This window comes from Centropristis striata, chromosome 13 (assembly GCF_030273125.1).
Source record: "Centropristis striata isolate RG_2023a ecotype Rhode Island chromosome 13, C.striata_1.0, whole genome shotgun sequence".
NCBI lineage: Eukaryota > Metazoa > Chordata > Actinopteri > Perciformes > Serranidae > Centropristis > Centropristis striata.
The window spans coordinates 6989435-7007324 of NC_081529.1; the positions used below are offsets into that span (position 1 = coordinate 6989435).

General features: G+C 46.2%; 1 protein-coding gene across 1 annotated transcript in view; it reads left to right on the top strand.

The window, feature by feature from the left end:
- The window catches only part of tnrc18 (trinucleotide repeat containing 18), a 62630-nt gene that overhangs the window by 23183 nt on the left and 21557 nt on the right, over window positions 1-17890 (top strand). Inside the window, exons 5-17 of the mRNA XM_059347267.1 lie at window positions 298-2181; window positions 6209-6296; window positions 6802-7016; window positions 7838-7984; window positions 9443-9627; window positions 10290-10704; window positions 11311-12312; window positions 12427-12572; window positions 13122-13255; window positions 13383-13496; window positions 13617-13800; window positions 13894-14218; window positions 15854-16066. Of these exons, the coding sequence (XP_059203250.1) occupies window positions 298-2181; window positions 6209-6296; window positions 6802-7016; window positions 7838-7984; window positions 9443-9627; window positions 10290-10704; window positions 11311-12312; window positions 12427-12572; window positions 13122-13255; window positions 13383-13496; window positions 13617-13800; window positions 13894-14218; window positions 15854-16066 (5052 nt within the window). The remainder of the gene's footprint in view (window positions 1-297; window positions 2182-6208; window positions 6297-6801; window positions 7017-7837; window positions 7985-9442; window positions 9628-10289; window positions 10705-11310; window positions 12313-12426; window positions 12573-13121; window positions 13256-13382; window positions 13497-13616; window positions 13801-13893; window positions 14219-15853; window positions 16067-17890) is intronic.

Consider the following 17890-nt stretch of genomic DNA (forward strand, 5'->3'; position numbering starts at 1 on the left):
CGTTAGTGGAAGAAGGTTTATGTGTGGAGCCTTTTCATTTAGTAATGAGACTTGTAATTTGTTGTGGAACGGATCCAGAAATGAGCAACATTCAGCTGCTAAAATGTATCTTCTGACTGTTGCAGATCTACTGTAGGTTTCTGTTACTGTTGAGTTGACATTTAAATATTTACCATGCTCACTTCTGCCTGTGTGCTGCTGTTTTGCTCTGAATCTTCTGTTTTGACACTTTGTGTTCGTGCAGTGAGTGTGAGTGTGCGTTTTTAGACTCATGTTTCTAATGTTTTGTGTCTTCAGAGGGATTTTACCTGCCAGCCTCCTTGAGCCAGCTGCCCCTACACCATCCGTCTGCTCCTCCTCCTCCGACCGCCCCGTCCAGCTCCACACCCCCTCAGAGGACGTCCCGGGACGGAGGTAGGGACCGGCCTTACCGAGGGGAGAGGGAGAGGTCGAGAGAGGAGCAGAGGCCTCACAGCGTGGTGGACCTGACGCAGGATGGGAGGAGCGAGGAGGACCGCAGGGCGAGGAGCGGCGACCGGGAGCGAGAGAAAGAAAGGGAGCGGGACACGGAGAGGGACAGAGACAGCTGGCCCTTCCATCCTCACGCCCATCAGCAGAAGTCCCACTCCCAGCCGTCCACAGTCGAGCCCAGATCCAGGCCGTCGCCTCCGCAGCACTCCTTCCCTTCAGGCGGAGGCGGGAGGTTTCATGGAGCAGAAACGGACAGAGGGGGTCGAGATGAAGACGGCGGTTCTCGACCCCACCACAACCATAACTCTAATAACTCAAACTCTCACTCAGAGAGACAAAGGAGGAATGACTCTGTGGCCACGTCAGCCGGCACCCTCCACATCTCCTACAACCTTCCTCCTGCGCTTCAGCCCTCCGCCGCCGGCCCGCCGCACCCCTCCACACCCAGAGAGTCTGTGAGGGAGCAGCGGGTCACCGCACCGACATATGTGCCTTCTGTGGAGGTTTACGACGAGCGGGTCGGGCCCATCCAGATCGCCTCGCAGGCCCGTGACAAACATGGCGAGAAACACAGAGAAAGAGAACGGGAGAGAGACAGAGAGCGAGAACGAGAGCAAGACAGAGAACGGGAACGCAACAGAGAACGGGAGCGCGACAGAGACAGAGAGCGTGAACGGGAGAGAAACCGGGAGAGGGAGAGCTACAGGTTTCCTGAGAGGAGCCACTTGGAGCATCCTCGTCTCTCCCAGTCTGGCGATTCAGGCAATCAAAGAGAGGAAGGTTCTGTCATTTGTTCCAATGGTTCCATTGGTAAACGAGGCCAGGACGCCTCTTACTCCTCCAGTCAATCAAGGTTCAGCCCAGAAACCAGGGACATCTCTAAACACTCAATCCGATTGGGGATAGAGCGGGCGGGGGCGGAGCCTAAGTGGAATACCATCAGCCCGTTAGCTAACTACGCCACGAGTCACATGGCTGCCCTGGCAGCTCAACACGGACACACACTCTCCTCCCCCCACAGCCAGCCGACACACACACAAATGTCCCATTCCCCTCACACAGCCCACCGGCCCAGCAACAACCCACACTCCACCCACAGCCATTCCCCCCAAACACACCCCTCGCAACACGGGCACGGGCGCGCAGGGGACGAGGGGAGTCAGAGACGCTACCTGGACCCATCGGCGCTCTACCGACCTGGAGGGTCGTTGGGAGGAGAGCGAGGTGGGCCAGCAGGGTCGGATCCCAACGAGGTTTCCGCCATGCAGAGTCTGATCAAATACAGCGGAAACTTTGCCACTGAAGGTCCTGGGTCCGCCAGGCACGCCGCAGATGGCCGAGGTCCCTTCGGGGGACTGGCTAGCGTTGGGATGGACAACGAGAGGGAGAGGGAGAAAGAACGAGAGCGGGAACGAGAGAGGGAAAAAGATCGAGAGCGGGAAAGGGATAGAGAGAGGGAGAGAGACAGGGAGAGGGTCTCAGTGGGATCGGGTGGATCAGGGGCGTTGAGGGTGCCTCCCCAGCTGAAGAGGGAGCAGGAGCGGCCGGACAGCGCGCGCTCCTTCGGCCGGGAGGGGGAGGGGGAGGTGCGCCACCCTCCGGTTGGTATTGCTGTCGCCGTGGCCCGGCAGAGAGACAGTGGGAGCTCCAGCAAACAGACCAGCGGACCCTCAGAAACACAGAGGACTCTGCTGCAAACTGCTATTAAAGGTAATGATGTCTTTTATGTAAGAAACCCCTAAAACTCACTGCATCGCTGCTCTACTGCTGAACACTACTAACACTGTTCCTGTGGCTCCTGTGGGGTCCTTCGGGTGCTGGGAAACCTTGAAAACATTCAAATTTAATGTGTTTTCTCAAGCTGTTAGTCAGTGATTTGGGTCAGAGTTGACTTAGATTTCTGTAGTTCATTAGTCTTTTTTTATACATGCTGAATTACTTTTTTTTTTTTTTTTTGCATGAAAATTGGTGATGAAAAAAGTTTGGAAAGTTTGAAAAAATAAGTTTTTAAGGTTAGGAATATGTTTGAATTTAAATATGCTTCTTGAAAATGATCAATATTCCTCATCTGGTGTTTCAGCTACACAATCACTCATGTAAACCAAAAATCTTTTAATATTTAAAATCAAACAATCCCATCTTCATATTTGCTTGTTGTCTCCTGGAGTCTTGCACCGTTTTTCTGTTTCTCTCTGCAGCTCCATGAGGGCGAGCATTTACTTTTTTCACAATTTTTTGCAATTGTATTTATAGTAACAATGAGTCTGTGATGATAAAAGCTTTGAGTGTCTGGACAGCTTTGTATTAGAAACCTTGAAAGTGCTTGAATTTGGCTCGTAAAAACCTGTGAAATATAAAGACACAATATACCAGAGTTGTTATTTGATAGAAAGCTTGAAATTGCACCTTGAAAACACTTAAAGTACTTGAATTTGACTTTTGAAAAGCCAGGACTCATGTGGTGACATTCACTCAATCACACAAGTCATTTTTATATTTAATAGTTTCCGGCAAGGTAAATCAAGTACACTTAATTTATTAGAAACACTCTTCTAATGTATTTCCTCCTGCTTTTTGCTTTCAACTGGCTCTCTCTGCCGCGTCTCCTCTCAGAATGGCACTGCAGGGATCATGGATCCCCTCAGCTAAATGAACCAAGAGCAAATGATTCCTCATTTTGGTCCCCATGAATAATGGAGGATTCATTTTCTTTCGGATTAAAGTCATGTTTCCTCAGCTCCTGTTTGACTTTGAGGTGCTCGTGTGCGATTGGTAGAAACACACCCCTCCCCGTTCCCAAATTACTAATTATGTCATGGGTTGTGTTTTGTTGAAAGGCTCTTTTTGGCAAGTCTTTGGGCTCTCTGTGCTGCATAGCAATTCCTGCCATACAGCGCTCTATTATTCTTGTACGTCAAGGTCATTCAACTACAGTGCTCCCTCTCCATCTCTCCATCTCTCGCTCTTTCTCCTTGTTTCTGTTTCTCACTCAGCTCCATGCTCTTTCTGTCCTCCCACAGCTCTCTCTCTCTTTCTCTCTCTCTCTCTCTCTTTCTCTCTCTCTCCCTCTCTCTCTCTCTCTCTCTCTCTCTCTCTCTCTCTCTCTCTCTGTCTCTGTCTCTGTCTCTGTCTCTGTCTCTCTCTCTCTCTCTCTCTCTCTCTCTCTCTCTCTCTCTCTCTCTCTCTCTCCCTCCCTCTCTCCGTCTCTTGCTCTTTTCATTTACGCTGAATGTCTCTCTCCTTCCCCACCCTTCCTTCCTCTCTGAGTAGGCCTTTTGTAGCGGCACTCCCTCCTTGTCCCACCTCAGGCCCCCTTACTCTTTCTCCACTCTTTTCTTCAGCTCCACCTCCCCACCACCACCACCACCACCCTCTCTGCATTAAACATGTCATTACAGAGTGCTGCTAAAAGCTACAAACAAGCCTTGAATTACAATAAGACCATGGGTGCGTTGCTAAGCAATGGATCAGTCTTGAGAGTGACGGACTGCGAGTGTATATGAGAAAGCGCGTGAGATGTTTGTGTTTTTGTGTGTGTGCACGCCGGTTTGGGGGCGTTTATTCATTTCCTTGCTCGAGCGGAGTGATTGGTCTAATAGCATCAGTCCCTCGCGCTGAGAAGAGCTCTAAATAAACAGCAGAGGATTTACGCAGAGAACACAAATAGATGGATGGATGAATGAGCGGGGAGATGGAGGGAAAAGGGAGGAGGAGGAGGAGAAGGATAGGCTAATGATGAGAGACGGACAGACGGACGTAGATCGATAGGTTGATAGACGGGAAGAGAGAGGTATGTCAGGAAGTAAAGAAGTGAAAAGAGAGTGTGAGATGGAGGAACGGGGGAGAGAGAGGGGGCGTGCGGCGCTAATCGCTGCCTTTCTGATGCAGAGAGGATAGCATGTGGGACAGGCTCCCTGTAACCTTGGTAACAGTCTTGAAACCTTTCCTGCGGAGCATGTCAGGGATTGTTAAAGTCCCTTGTCCCTTTACGGGCTACACACACACATGCACACACTTTTAGAGCAGAACTGAAGGGTTCAGCACACTCGTATAAAACCTTTCTGCTGCTCGGGGACCTTCAGTCAGCGCCGATGAGATGGAAGAGGGTTAACGGGAAAGAGTGCGAGGAGGAGAGCCTCATGTTTATTCTGGACTGCTTGGTTGAGTGCTTCTGCTTTTCTTTTTCTTTTTTTTTTTACTCTCCATCTCTGTCTTTTGCCGTTGGCCCTCATAGTAAGCACCATGGGTTTAAGGCTGTGTGTGTGTGTGTGAGGCACTAGTGGTATGTTCACGCGTCTCCTGTGGCACTAGACTAATAACTGATAAGAGCTGACACTCGGAGTGAGAGCTGTCACTCCGTTGGTGTGTGCGAGTTTGTACAGTATGTGTGCACACGCTCATTGTGTTCAGGCTGTGGCCCAACATCATATTTTTAGCTTCTCCGCTCGTTTTGACATGCTGTGTCGTGTCATCATTATATAGCCAGTGTCACCTTGTCTTCTTCCCCTCTCTCCTGCGCTGTCACCCACTTTCCTCTTTCACTTCTCGCCACATTATTGCTTCCTCTTACCTCTCACCCATCCTGTAGGTCCTCTTTTGCAGCTCATATTCTTGTTTTTAAGGGAATATTTCACCCCCAGAATGATAATTTGCACATCAGTCACTCAGCCTCGTTAGGTTGAATTCAGTGAGAAAACTGTTTTTCTTGCATACCTCCACAGTGAGCGAAGAATCCTGAAACTCTTGATGGATTGAAATAAATGAGGCCAAGTTTAACAACAGCAAAACTATATCAACTATATCTCAGTTTACTACTCCTCCAGACTTGCATGGATTAGCACCTAAGGTTTTAGCTGGAGAATACTTCACAAGTTGTTTGAGAGTTTTTAAAGAGATGTTTTGGCATTGTTTTGCTTTTTGTGAAACCCCCAATATACTTAAATTCATCAAGATTTTTTGTGTTTTTGGATTCTTTATTTAGTGTAATACTTGTAATACTAGTTTGTAGTATGTAAAGAGTATGTAGAGTGTCTTTCTGTCCAACTGAAGACTCAACCAGACATTTTTAAGCAAAAAAAATGTTCAGTGACAACAAGCTGTGAAAGGGTCAAAGTGCAAAAATGAGAACACACAGTCCACCGTGGTATCAACTCGCTTTATCTTCTGTTTTATTGTAAATTAGACCATATTTTTTTAAAAGAATATCATGCTGTATTGAATAAAACTTGAAACTAACGGTTGAGACCATAAAGGCATTAGGGAAATGTTTACTGAGTTAATACATCAATTGAGAAGTAAGGTCATTTTCACATTGACTTGCATACAAGCAGACTTCTTTTTGCAACCAGTGGAGTCGCACCCTGCTGACCATTAGAAAGACACTTTTCAGGCCTGGAGGTTGCTGCTTGATTCTGACCCACAATCCTCTGCACGGCATATTTATGAGCCAGAGGGTCAGGGTTTAATGTGCCATGATGATGATGAAGTAGTGTTCCAATTATACGCATACTGCCTGGAACAATATGTACTTTGTAAGGGCAGCTGCAGTAAATACTAAAACTGAAAAGAAAAAGTTTGCTGTTTGGATAGTGGCTGTAATTTTCTTCACGGAGTAATTGATATACAAATGGCCATTTTGGGGGTGCTTTAATGTGTGTAACATTTGGGATCAGGGTTTAAGCACATACTAAGTGATGTGGCTAATCAACATCTTTATCTGTTCCTGAACCCATGGTAGACGAGGAGCGAGGGGAGGACCGTGGTCGTCACCATGATGACCGTATGCTGGCAGGCCGGCTGGAGCGTGAGCAGGAAAAAGTGCTCAGGTAAGGATAGAAAAAGAAAAAAAATTAACTATGAAATGTAAAATTTGCACTCCGTTTTAAAATGCACATCTCTTTGTTGACAAAATGTACAGTACAGGCCAAAAGTTTGGGCATGCCTTCTCATTCAATGCGTTTCCTTTATTTTCATGACTATTGACATTGTTATTCATCAAAACTATTAATGAACACATGTGGAATTATGTATTTAACAAAAAAGTGTGAAATAACTGAAAACATGTCTTATATTCTAGTAAGCAAAGGGTGGCTACTTTGAGGAATCTAAAATACAAGACATGTTTTCAGTTATTTCACACTTTTTTTGTTAAGTACATAATTCCATATGTGTTCATTCATAGTTTTGATGCATTCAGTGAGAATCTACAATGTAAATAGTCATGAAAATAAAGAAAAACGCATTGAATGAGTAGGTGTGTGTCCAAACTTTTGGCCTGTACTGTACTTGCAAACACTCTGAATTACATAAAACTGTCTTGTTTCCTTCCAGAGAGTCGAAGGAGCTGGCTGAGTTTACGCAGATGCACCCTACCCCGCTGTCTAGCTGCCTGACCCCCAGCCTCATGACCCCTAACCTTATGGTGACGGGAGGAGCTGCCCTGGCAGGGGCAGGACGATGGCCTCCCGACCCCTCAACTCTGACCTCTCACCCCTGGATGCCCCGACCCGGAGCCCCACCAGTCTGGCTCTCCAGCTCCCCATACAGTAAGTGGACAAGGACGTGACTGGAGACACTCGCTTACTGCTGCCAGCACATGTTTGGATGTTCCCAAAATTGCACTTAACATTCCTCGTGACAGCTTTGTATAGTTTTACAACTTGTAAAAATGACCTTCCATGTCTTCATGCGGCCACTTCATATGTTCACTAAGGTGGACTGACAAAGCATTAGTATTGCAGTAGTACAAGCAGCGCTTGCCCTTTTCAGTCAGCATTATGCTTCACTCTCTGCCAGCAGAGTTATCCAACCTGGTGCTAAAGACTAAAGGGTCTAAATCAGTTCAACACCAGAACATGACATGCTTGCAAAATTCTACATGGGCCTGTGTAGCCTGTTGTGATTGGTGCAGCAGAAAAAGGGAGGTGCTGTGTGTGTCCAGTGGCTCGTCCAGCAGCAGCCTCCAGGGGTCAAGTTCCACAGACATTCCTGATCTTTGCAGGACATTCCTGCTCCTCCAACGCTCGCTGTCCAGAAATAACAACATCAAGACACGCACACACTCGCATACTTATGTGAGTTTACACATAGCTGGACACACAACATCTGAAAATATGGAAACACACATGTGGAGCTCCCCAAGGGCCTGCTCTGTCTAGACACAGAGGGCAAAAAAACAAAATCAGTCAAAAAAGCAGCTAAATTCAGTGTGTGCTTACGGATGTAAGTCTATTATGGCTTTAACATGGGTATAAATACTGGTGAAGAATGATGTTGAGTAATGTTTGTTTTAACGTAGCTGGGAAAATGTTTTTTTTCCTCTCAGACACATTTTTCACACTTTTTCTTCCCCTTTCCTCCCATTCAGGCCTGGGTCCTTCCTCACTCCACCAGACCCTCCCCCCAGGCTACCCACCGTCCCTGCAAGGCTCCATACCTCCTCCCTACCAGTTTGCCAGGGACCCACAGTCTGGACAGCTAATAGTCATCCCCACTGAACACCTGCCACACTACGGTACGGGAGCCCCTCTGTGTGTGTTTGTGTGTGCATGTGAAAACTAAAGTACGGGGGCAGGATGTTGGTTTACTGATTTTATCACTAATAAAATTACTACTTATTGCGTTTTAGCAAAAGAAACAATTTCCATGTTCATTTTGAAGCAGATGTTAATGTTAGTAATTACTGTAAACAAATGAGACCGTATCCAACAAGATTGACAGCCTCCATATGTTGTCGACTGTGTGCCAGTAGTTTTTCCTTTCTGCTGCTTTACAGCACAAACAGGAGGACGTAGAGCAAGAGAAAACAAGCTTATATGAAGTATCAAAATAGTGTGATTCGTTACCAAGGACACTACCTTGACAGTTGGAAAGATAATAAAGTAGCTTGACTAGTTTAGAAAAATATAAATTAAGCATTGATTAGAAAAATATGTCCACATATTGAGCCAGATGTCAAAACAATTTTATGTTTAAGTAGAGTGTGTAGTTAGCAAGCAACTGGGTAAACAGTTGAAAAGATTACTGTATCTAATGACTGAAACAGTAAGCTAAAAATTGGTAAACAGTTGGAATGGTTAGCAACAATTAAACAGATGAAATAGTTAGCTACGAGTAAACAGTTGAAATAGTTAGCTACAAGTAAATGGTTGAAATAGTTAACTACAAGTAAATGGTTGAAATAGTTAGCTACGAGTAAACAGATGAAATAGTTAGCTACGAGTAAACAGTTGAAATAGTTAACTACAAGTAAATGGTTGAAATAGTTAACTACGAGTAAAGGGTTGAAATAATTAGCTACAAGTAAACGGTTGAAATAATTAGCTACAAGTAAACAGTTGAAATAATTAGCTACAAGTAAACGGTTGAAATAATTAGCTACAAGTAAACAGTTGAAATAATTAGCTACAAGTAAACGGTTGAAATAATTAGCTACAAGTAAACAGTTGAAAGAATTAGCTTCAAGTAAACGGTTGAAATAGTTGGCTACAAGTAAACGGTTGAAATAGATAGCTACGAGTAACAGTTAAAACAGTTAGCTACGAGTAAACGGTTTAAATAGTTAGCTACAAGTAATGGGTAAACAGTTTAAATATTAAGCATATGTAATGTATGAATGGTTGAAATATCCGCTTTCTGCCAATTCATTTGGCAAGCATACAAAACTTTCAATTCAAGTGTGCACATATAAAGCCTGACGGTGGTGTTAATGTAGTTCTTCTGAAAGGACATTAGATGTATGTCTTACCAAAGAGGTTTGGACCCAGTGCAATAGAGGGCAGATGCTTCTCCTCCCTCTGAGAGGAAAACCCTGGGGGTTGTGGGAAATGTAGTTTTCCTTTTGATAGATGAAGCAGTAAGAATGCTGTCAAACATTGGCTCATTTCTTCATCTTTAACATGGCAGATGAGATGCCAAAGAAGGCTACTGAAACATGTTACCCCCCCATCCCCTCCCCTCCATCTCTCCACAGGAGGTGATGTACTGGAGCGTGGAGCCCCGGTGTGGTCGGGGGTATACGGTACAGGCAGCTCGCTGCAGCATGCAGCCCAGCTCCAGCTGCTCTCCCAGCAGCAGATGCTCCGACAACAGGAGCTGCTCATGATCCAGCAGCACACAGCGCAGGTCCTGGAGCTGCAGAGGAACGCACAGCTAGTCGTAAGTGGACTTTGGGTTGTTAAATGCACACAGAATTCGAACCCCATATTCAAAGACATTTTCATATGTATGCATGTATATGGTGTATATATTCACCATATATCCAAGTAATAACATAAAACACAGCAGCGGCTGTAGGAGACTTTTATGTGCCTAATATTAATGTCCCTACAAAAGCATATTGCATCACCAATAAACACATATATCCTGGTTCTGTTAGAAGAACAGAGAGCTTAAAGTGAGAAAAATAATATTGCATACACACATAAAAGCAAATTCTACAAATGGGTGAAGAGTTACAGCAATACTTAAAAGATAAGGTGCATATTCTGTATTCTACTTATTGTCAGCAAATCCCATGAAAAGACAATACACCCATATCTCACTACTGTCTGACTCCCCTCCACAGACCCAATGCTCCCTACTGAGAACTTCTATCTTTAAAAATGGGTCACAAACATATTTTTCATTTGGGAAATAAAGCCCAGAGAGGATACATTCACATATTTTTATGTCATAGTAAAGTTGCATAATGCATTCAATAAACATCCACTCACACAGCACATCCTGCAGCTGCAGGAGAATACAGTGCAGGAAGTCTAAACAATGCAACCTCACACCAACATCATGCATGCAAAACCGTCTCCTCTCCTGTGTTTCAGGAGCGTTTAAAGGCCAGTGAGCACCGGCCGGAGATGGAAGACAAAGCAGAAAAGCGGAATGCCGACCCCAAACCCCGCCCCTCTTCGATATCTTCCCCGTCTCCCTCGCCCATCCTGCACCCCCGCAAACCTCCCCCTCCCTCTCGCTCGCCAACCCCGTCTACCTCCTCCCTGACGCCGCTGCCGCCGCTCCCCTCACCAGTGACCACCCTCAAGTCAGAGGAAGGCGGGCAGAGAGTGATGTCTCACCCACCGACGCCCCTGCCTCACCCGCCTTCCCCACGCTCAGCGTCTCCGCCCCCATCCTCGCCACGGCGGCCTAAAGTTGAGGCGGCCGAGGAGGGGGAGGTGGGGCGGAGGGAGCAGAGAGAGGCACAGAAGCCGACCTCTGCAGCCTTTCCAGGCATCTACTCTGGTGAGTTACGACTGAACACTCGACTGAAATGTCATATCAGCTTGTTGGGCTTAAGACCACCTGAACTATGCTGACTTCACCTAGCCTCCATACTGCTGCAGCATTTTTGAACCCTTTAAACTAAGACTTTTGGAATGGCTGCTAATGCATGTTGCGTTTTAGTCTGGACGGGCAGAAACTAGACATAGACACTTTACTTCTAATAAACCTGGTGATTTTTTTCTTTTTTTTTCCCCTCACCATCTCCGCTCCACCTGCTCTTATTAACCATTTCATTTGTTTTCATCCCTGCTCCTTTTTGGCTTTATTTTATTTGATTATTTCCCACTGAGGGTTTCACTTGAAGAAGTGTGGTGACTACAGTCAGTACCACTGCCTGCCTTACAGTATAGGTACCCTATTGACAATTTGGGGCGGTGTAATCTCTAAGCAGATGATCTGTTCTAACCGACTGCTCTAACTTAGTTTTAAATGGAAAAAAGTGGATCGCGCCAAGGTTTTTGGTAGTGTGAAGTATTGAATATTTGCTCTGGATAAATCAGACCTGTGCATGATTTTGGATGAATCTATTAGTGACTCTAACTTTCTGCTTTCCGGTTATGACAGATCTTCCTCCTGGTTACCCTTACCAGTCCATCACTGCCCCTTTTGGCTCACCTTTCCCCCCTTATCACATCCCAGCACCCGCAGGGGCAAACACAGAAGTTGTCCCACCCCACCGCTCCCGCTCTCCTGCCTCTGCTGCCCCTTTGCCCTCAGCCCACCTTCATCCGAGGCTGCTGGACGGAGACATCAAGCCGCGGAAACTAGAGTCGTCAAAGACGGGATCTTTCCTCAAGCAGGAACCAGGTGTGGAGCAGCCTCCCCTCGACATGACGTCAGAACCTCTGGGTCCTCTCCGCCGGACCTGCAGCCCTGCACTTCCCTGCCAGGACAGAGTGGAAGACGGGGACGCCCTGAAGCCCCAGCCTCAACCGCTACCTCTGCTCGTCCCCAGCCCTCCACTGCTACAAGATGAAAGACTGGCAGAAGTAAGGGAGAAAGAGAAGGAAGGGGGGCAAATCAAGATGGAGGTGTCATCTTACTCCTGTCAGGCAGCATATGCTCTGCCTCCTCCACTCACTCCACTCACAGAGGCTGAGCCTAAACCGGAGGTCATCAAGGATCCCGAACACTTTCCATCGTGCATCACTGCAGATTCAGGCAGCCAGGAATCGTCTCAGACCTGTGCGTCGCTAGAACAAATCACCAGCGCAGTGTGTGAACAAGAACAGCCAGATACTCCAATCAACTCACACATTCCCACTCAGAAAGAAAGTGTCACCGAAACACCCGTTTATCCTCCCCCGTCCTCCCACTCGCCGCTCCCGCTGGTCATCGGCCCCGAGGATCCCATGGCGGGGATGTTCGCTCTGCTGGCAGCCAGCGAGATGGCCCAGGCCCGCCCCAGCACCCCACCGGCCCCGACGCTCGAACTGCAGATAGAAAACCCTCCCATGGGTGCAGATTGCAGCGGCGCCGGTGCTCTGGAGATGGTGGCGCTGGAGGGGATGGCCCTGCTCAGCCAAATGGCCCAGCGAGAGATGGAGCACATGAGCCTGGAGCAAGGTGAGCAGATATGGGAGGGTGAGAGGAGGGGAAGGGCAATTCTTTCATCAACTCTGTGATATTAGAGGTTTTTATATGTCTCTAATGTTCTAATATCCGCTGCATCCCATTCAGATCTGACATTAGAGGGTCTCGACTGTCTACTAGAAGCAAGCAGACAGATTTTGTTGGAGGCCATCGAGAAACAGTCGCACATTGATCTGCCCAGAACGCTGGACCCCAACAAGAAGTACAGCTGGAGGCAGAGGAAGGAAGAGCCGGTAAGATGAAGAAAAATGTCACAGCCGATCTGTAAAAATCTTGGGATATCACAAAAGTTTTAACGCTTGGCCGAGGTGGAAAAGCCTGTCAAAAAGTTGCTGTATCGATAAAAAGCAAAACGTGACATAATACATGATGACGTACATGAAGAATGTTCAAGTTCAAGTGAAGCTTTGGCCCCACCGAAGAGACAAAAAATTTATATTTCAAATGAAAATAGTACATTAATTCATGAAACAAACAGAAAAGTCATATTTTCATTAGGTTTACTTATGTTTTTCACTGCTTGAGGTTCAACTGGCGCTCTTTCAATTATGTCATCTTGTTGAACCCTCTTCTTCTGCAATGATATAATGGTTTTAACGAACTGGAAAATCGGCACCACCTACAGCTTATCGTGAGGAACAAACTCCTAATAATCGGGGTGGCTAGAAACAAGCATTCATTTGCATTTTCTTCTGCGAATTTCCTTGAAATTCAGTCACCATTTGTGGATGGAAACCTGGATTATTAACTGTGGTGCTACTTTTCTTGGGTCTTCTCTGCAGCTGTACAGTAAAATGTCTGTGGACGTGTTGGATGCAGTGGAAGTGGAATACCGTGTCCGCCTGGCCGAGCTGCAGAAGACGTATAAGGAGAAGCAGCGAGATCTGAGCAGGCTGCAGAGACGCAGAGACAAGCGGTGAGCTTCCATACTTTACTCAACCACATACAAGATGAATTAATAACTGCTGTTATTATTACACACAAAAATATGTTCCCACGTCTCCCAGACAAACACACCTTTAACCCTTTTATGTGTGTGTCAGTGAGCGGCAGCAGCAGGAGGATGAGAGGCGGAGTCTGACCAGACGTGGCAGAGGACGACCCAGGAAGAGGAAACTCTTGGCTACACCTCCCAAACTGGACAGCAGGCCTGGAAAGTGAGTGAGATATCCACCTTAATTTATTTATTTTTATAGCAGTTTTCCATGTTTTTTTTTTTGGTTTGCATGTTTGGTTTTTGGCGGTGCAAAAACAGTGCAAATATCCTGCTGTCTCAGGGTGGGTAGGACAGTGCAATACTCCGAGGACTCTGAAGCTGGGGACGGACAGAGGAAGAGGTTTCGTGTGTCCAGAGAAGAAGAGGAGACGGAGGCAGGAAGTGGCGGAGTGAAGATGAAAAAGAAGAAAAAGAAGAAGAAGAGCTGGAATGACCAGGAGCCATCCACCAGTCATGCTCTGGAGGTAGGCCACACTGAAGCGCATGTTTGTGTTTCGGCTGCAGTGTTCCGCCAGTGTTCGGAGTAAATGATCAAGTGTTTTTTGTGGTGTTGTCAGGTGTTGAAGACGAAGCGCGGCCACGTGTGCGAGCAGGAGCAGCTGGCGTCAGACCTCGACAGAGCGCTTTCGCTCTCTCAGCTCAGCTCGCTCGGCTCCCTCGGAGCATCTCGCAAACTTAACTCCAACCCCAAATTAGACAAGTCGAAGGGCAAGTCTGCGGAGAGTCGGATGAAGGAGCGCGGCGTCCATCCATCTGCCAAGGCAGGGAAACACAAGATGGCCACCAAGGCTTCTGCTTCGGAGACCGTCCGGAAGGTGAAAGGTCAGAAGAAGACTGCTTTGTTCTCTCCAATGAGATCAGAGCTCAGCAGCTGCTCCAACAGTGAGTACCTGGAGACATGACGGCTTTGTATGAATGATGCAGTCACAGAAGAACTAATAGACTGTTCAGATTCCCTCATCAAAACACTGAGTCAGTCAGTCCAAAATATAGACTAACGGCAGACTTATCCTTTATATGTGACTCATAGGTCAGTACACCGATAAAGTATTCTACTGTACACTAATATCCTGCTGTTTGGATAATGCTCCTAGTCTAACCTGAGGTTGAGTAATAGGGGTGTAACCATACATGGTTCGGTTTATTCCCCCGGTTTAGGAATCACAGTTCAGTGTGAGTTTGTTAGTGAGAAAAAAAAACAAAAGTGTACGAATATGTCCTTTTCATTTATTTTGAAAAGACAGTATACGTGTCAAGTCCTCTTCTTAGGACTGTTTTCATTTAAGCAGATACAAAGTTATAATAGCTGCGACCTTATAAGTGCATCCACATGGTCTTCCATTCACACACACACAACCTCACAAACGCCTGGCCTCCATTCAAAATTTCAGCCTCTTAGGGTGAAAACTGTGGTCGCCAAAGGGTGGGGGAGTCTTTGTGGAGCGACCGACAGAGTGAGATATATAGAGCTGTTGGTTGCAGCTAAGAACTACTTTCTACTGGGTCCACTGATAGCTCCTGCAAGGCTGTATGACAAATGGCTAGGAAAGAGTGGTGGTAACCTGCACCAGCGAAAAAAAACAAAGCTGCATAAACATACTTTGGTCAGAGAGTGTAATGTATTGCTGTAGGCTAATCCGTCAGTAAACAGTAGAAGAAGAGATTGAGAAAATGAGATTAGATGAGAAAAAAAAACAGTTGCTAATCAGACAACTATGTCTACCCATGAGAGAAAATAGAGAGAATTCTTCAGGAATTGGATTCAATTGGGCAACTTATAATTGTTCTTTAATGTCAGCTTGTCTTGACCGGCAGAGCAGAAACAGCTGATCAGTCATGAGGGTTAAATGTTCGCTACGCTAGAATTTGTTCTGAAAAAGCATTTCCATCTCCCATTTGGCGCAAACTATTTTCCGAAAGGGCGTAAGAACTTCTATGCGCCAAAGTTTTATCAAATTATGATGTTTCCATCAAGCTTTTTTCACGCAAATCTTCAAAATGCGCATAGAAATGCCTTGGTGTAAAAACAACTATTGAAACAGGAACTCTCTGCTGGGAGCAATAACGTCTGACACAAGAGTCTACGACAACAGCCTGTGAGTTTGTTAATGGTACTTGAATCCGTTTAGAAGTTATGGGCCTTTTTGTTACTTGCCACTCCCACTGCCACACCCCCTTTTAGCTGATCGGCATGAACATAAATACACACCTTCTCATACACACACTTGACCTCCATGCCAAATATCAGCCTCCGAGGGTTGAATCTGTCTGACTGCACGGTCCTCATGCTCTTGAGAGCAGCATGCTGGCATTAAATAACGACTTCGCGGCAGCAGTAGAACATTAGGTCGTAGTTAAGTTGCCCTTGGTTGAGTTAATAAAGTGAAATAACATCATATAGATTCAGGTTTACTTTGAAGAGTCCTTGCAGAGTCCTGATGATGTCGAGGTCAAGCAGAAACTTCTTGGTGTCTGACTTTATTTCATGAATCATTAACCGCACTTTCTCTGCACCAGACTCGGACTCAGAGGAGCACAATTCTGCTCGAGGGGGCTGGCCCCCTCTCTCGGGGACACGTTCCCACGGCAACCTGACCAGGAAGAGGCGGTCCGCATTGTCGCCGACATCCCTGCTGACCAGCCAGAAGTCTCAGAAGAAGAAACACAAGCACTTATCCCTGCTGCTGGAGGAAGCGGGCCTCAGCTCCTCTGACGACTCCTTCGACCAAGGTTACTGACCAAATCTTACAGCTCCTCGCCCTCGCTGTAGAGCCCCGTGTCTCTGAGCCTCGTCACAGCCTGTGTCTTTGTTTGCGTTTCGCTGAGGCAGCTGTTTTGTGCTTTAGCTCGACGATCTCTACCTCCCTTGCTGCTGGCTTCTCTATAAAGTTGCCTTTTTTTATTTTTTAAAGAGTTTACCTATTTCTATGGTGTTTTTTATTGCCTGGATTGCAAAAACCGTTTTTGTAGCATTTGTACATTTGAAAAATTGTGTGAATTGTGAGATTCTTTCATAAAGTTGTATTGCAGTTTGGTACCTATAAGCTTTATTAAAGGTGTTGATTTGATTGGCACAGAAAGCAAAGCGATGTGGTCCTTGTGTCTGCTTCATCTGTCTGTCCGTCTCCGTCAGTCTGTCCAGCTGCACCTCACACATCCTTTAGACCGCTCTGTTCGTCAAATATCCCTCTAGTCCTGCTGGCAGAAGCTTCGGCCTGTTCAGCCTAAAACATATATGGAGAAGATTAGTTCAGAGTGCACAGAGCTGAATCTGAAAGGACAGATTATTTATTACCCGATCATAAAATAAAGAGGAATGTAATGATGGCTGGATCTTTTTCTAACATTTCTAGGTAAATTGAAATCTATTCATTGATGTGGTCTAGTTTTGATGATGTGTGGGGAAATTCTTGAGAATCCTATTAGCCGCTGGGGATATTTGGACAATAGAGCCCCTCCTCTGTGTCTACTAAACCTTCAAATAACCCTTTTCCCTTTACGTTGCTCTCTCAGACACCTTGCTCTGTCCTCTCACCTTTGCCCCCCTCCTCCCCTCCCTCCCTATCCTACCCATGATGCTTTGAGTGTCTCTCAGCCTGTTCCATGTGCTTGTGCCGCTGCTGCTGCGACATTACAGAAGCTTGGCAAGGACTAGCGCAGCCTGGAGCCTACGCTACCTCGCTGCAGCTAGTGGCTAAAGCTTTGCTTAAGCTTGACTGTGCTAAGGCCAGGCTACGCTACGGCTAGGCTGCGCTCTCTCCGCCGCACTGCCCCGCCCTGCCTGAGGCCACACCCCTGTCACCTGCTCTGTAAGTAGGAAGTGCCCCTCCCTCTATTCTTTATTGACCGCTAACATGGACCATGCTAAAATTAAACTACATGCACAGAACATTAACTTTTTTTTTTTTGTATTTTTAATGGAAGCCATGGTTACCTCCACTTTCCCAACTTTATGTCTCCTGATGGGAAGAGGATGTAACCACGGTAACCTCATGCCAACATCATACCAAGGGGCCTCACAGGGCTGTCCTCTCAGTGCCTGCCTGTTGTATCGTCTGCCTGCTTCAGTTAACACATAGTGGATTCACAGTACAACAACAAAAAGTCCTGATGGCTTAAAATTAGTTTTTAAATATTTATTTTATACTGGCCAAGAGCCGCAACAAAAGTAGACTGTTTAATACAAAAAAGCCTCAAAAATCAAATCAAACTTTGGTTAAACTTCCTTCCTTTTGCTGACCTTTTCGTTTAAATTCTCACCTTGCTGCAGTGTTGTACAGCTGTACTTTGGTACACCATGACATCACTGCTGTCAGATGTGGTCACACCAAACAAGACTCACATTTTTTCCTTGAGGTACTTGTGTGAGTTTACCTGCCGGACCATATTGGAATAATACTGGGACCAACAATGTTTCTTTCCATCATCAAGCATGGCCAAAATACCCATTGCTGCTTTGTACCTCTTGTGGAACTCCCAGATATATCAGAAAACTAAATTCTGTCGTGTGTAGGTTCATAACTTCATCCGATGCACAGAGCTCAGTGTTTATAA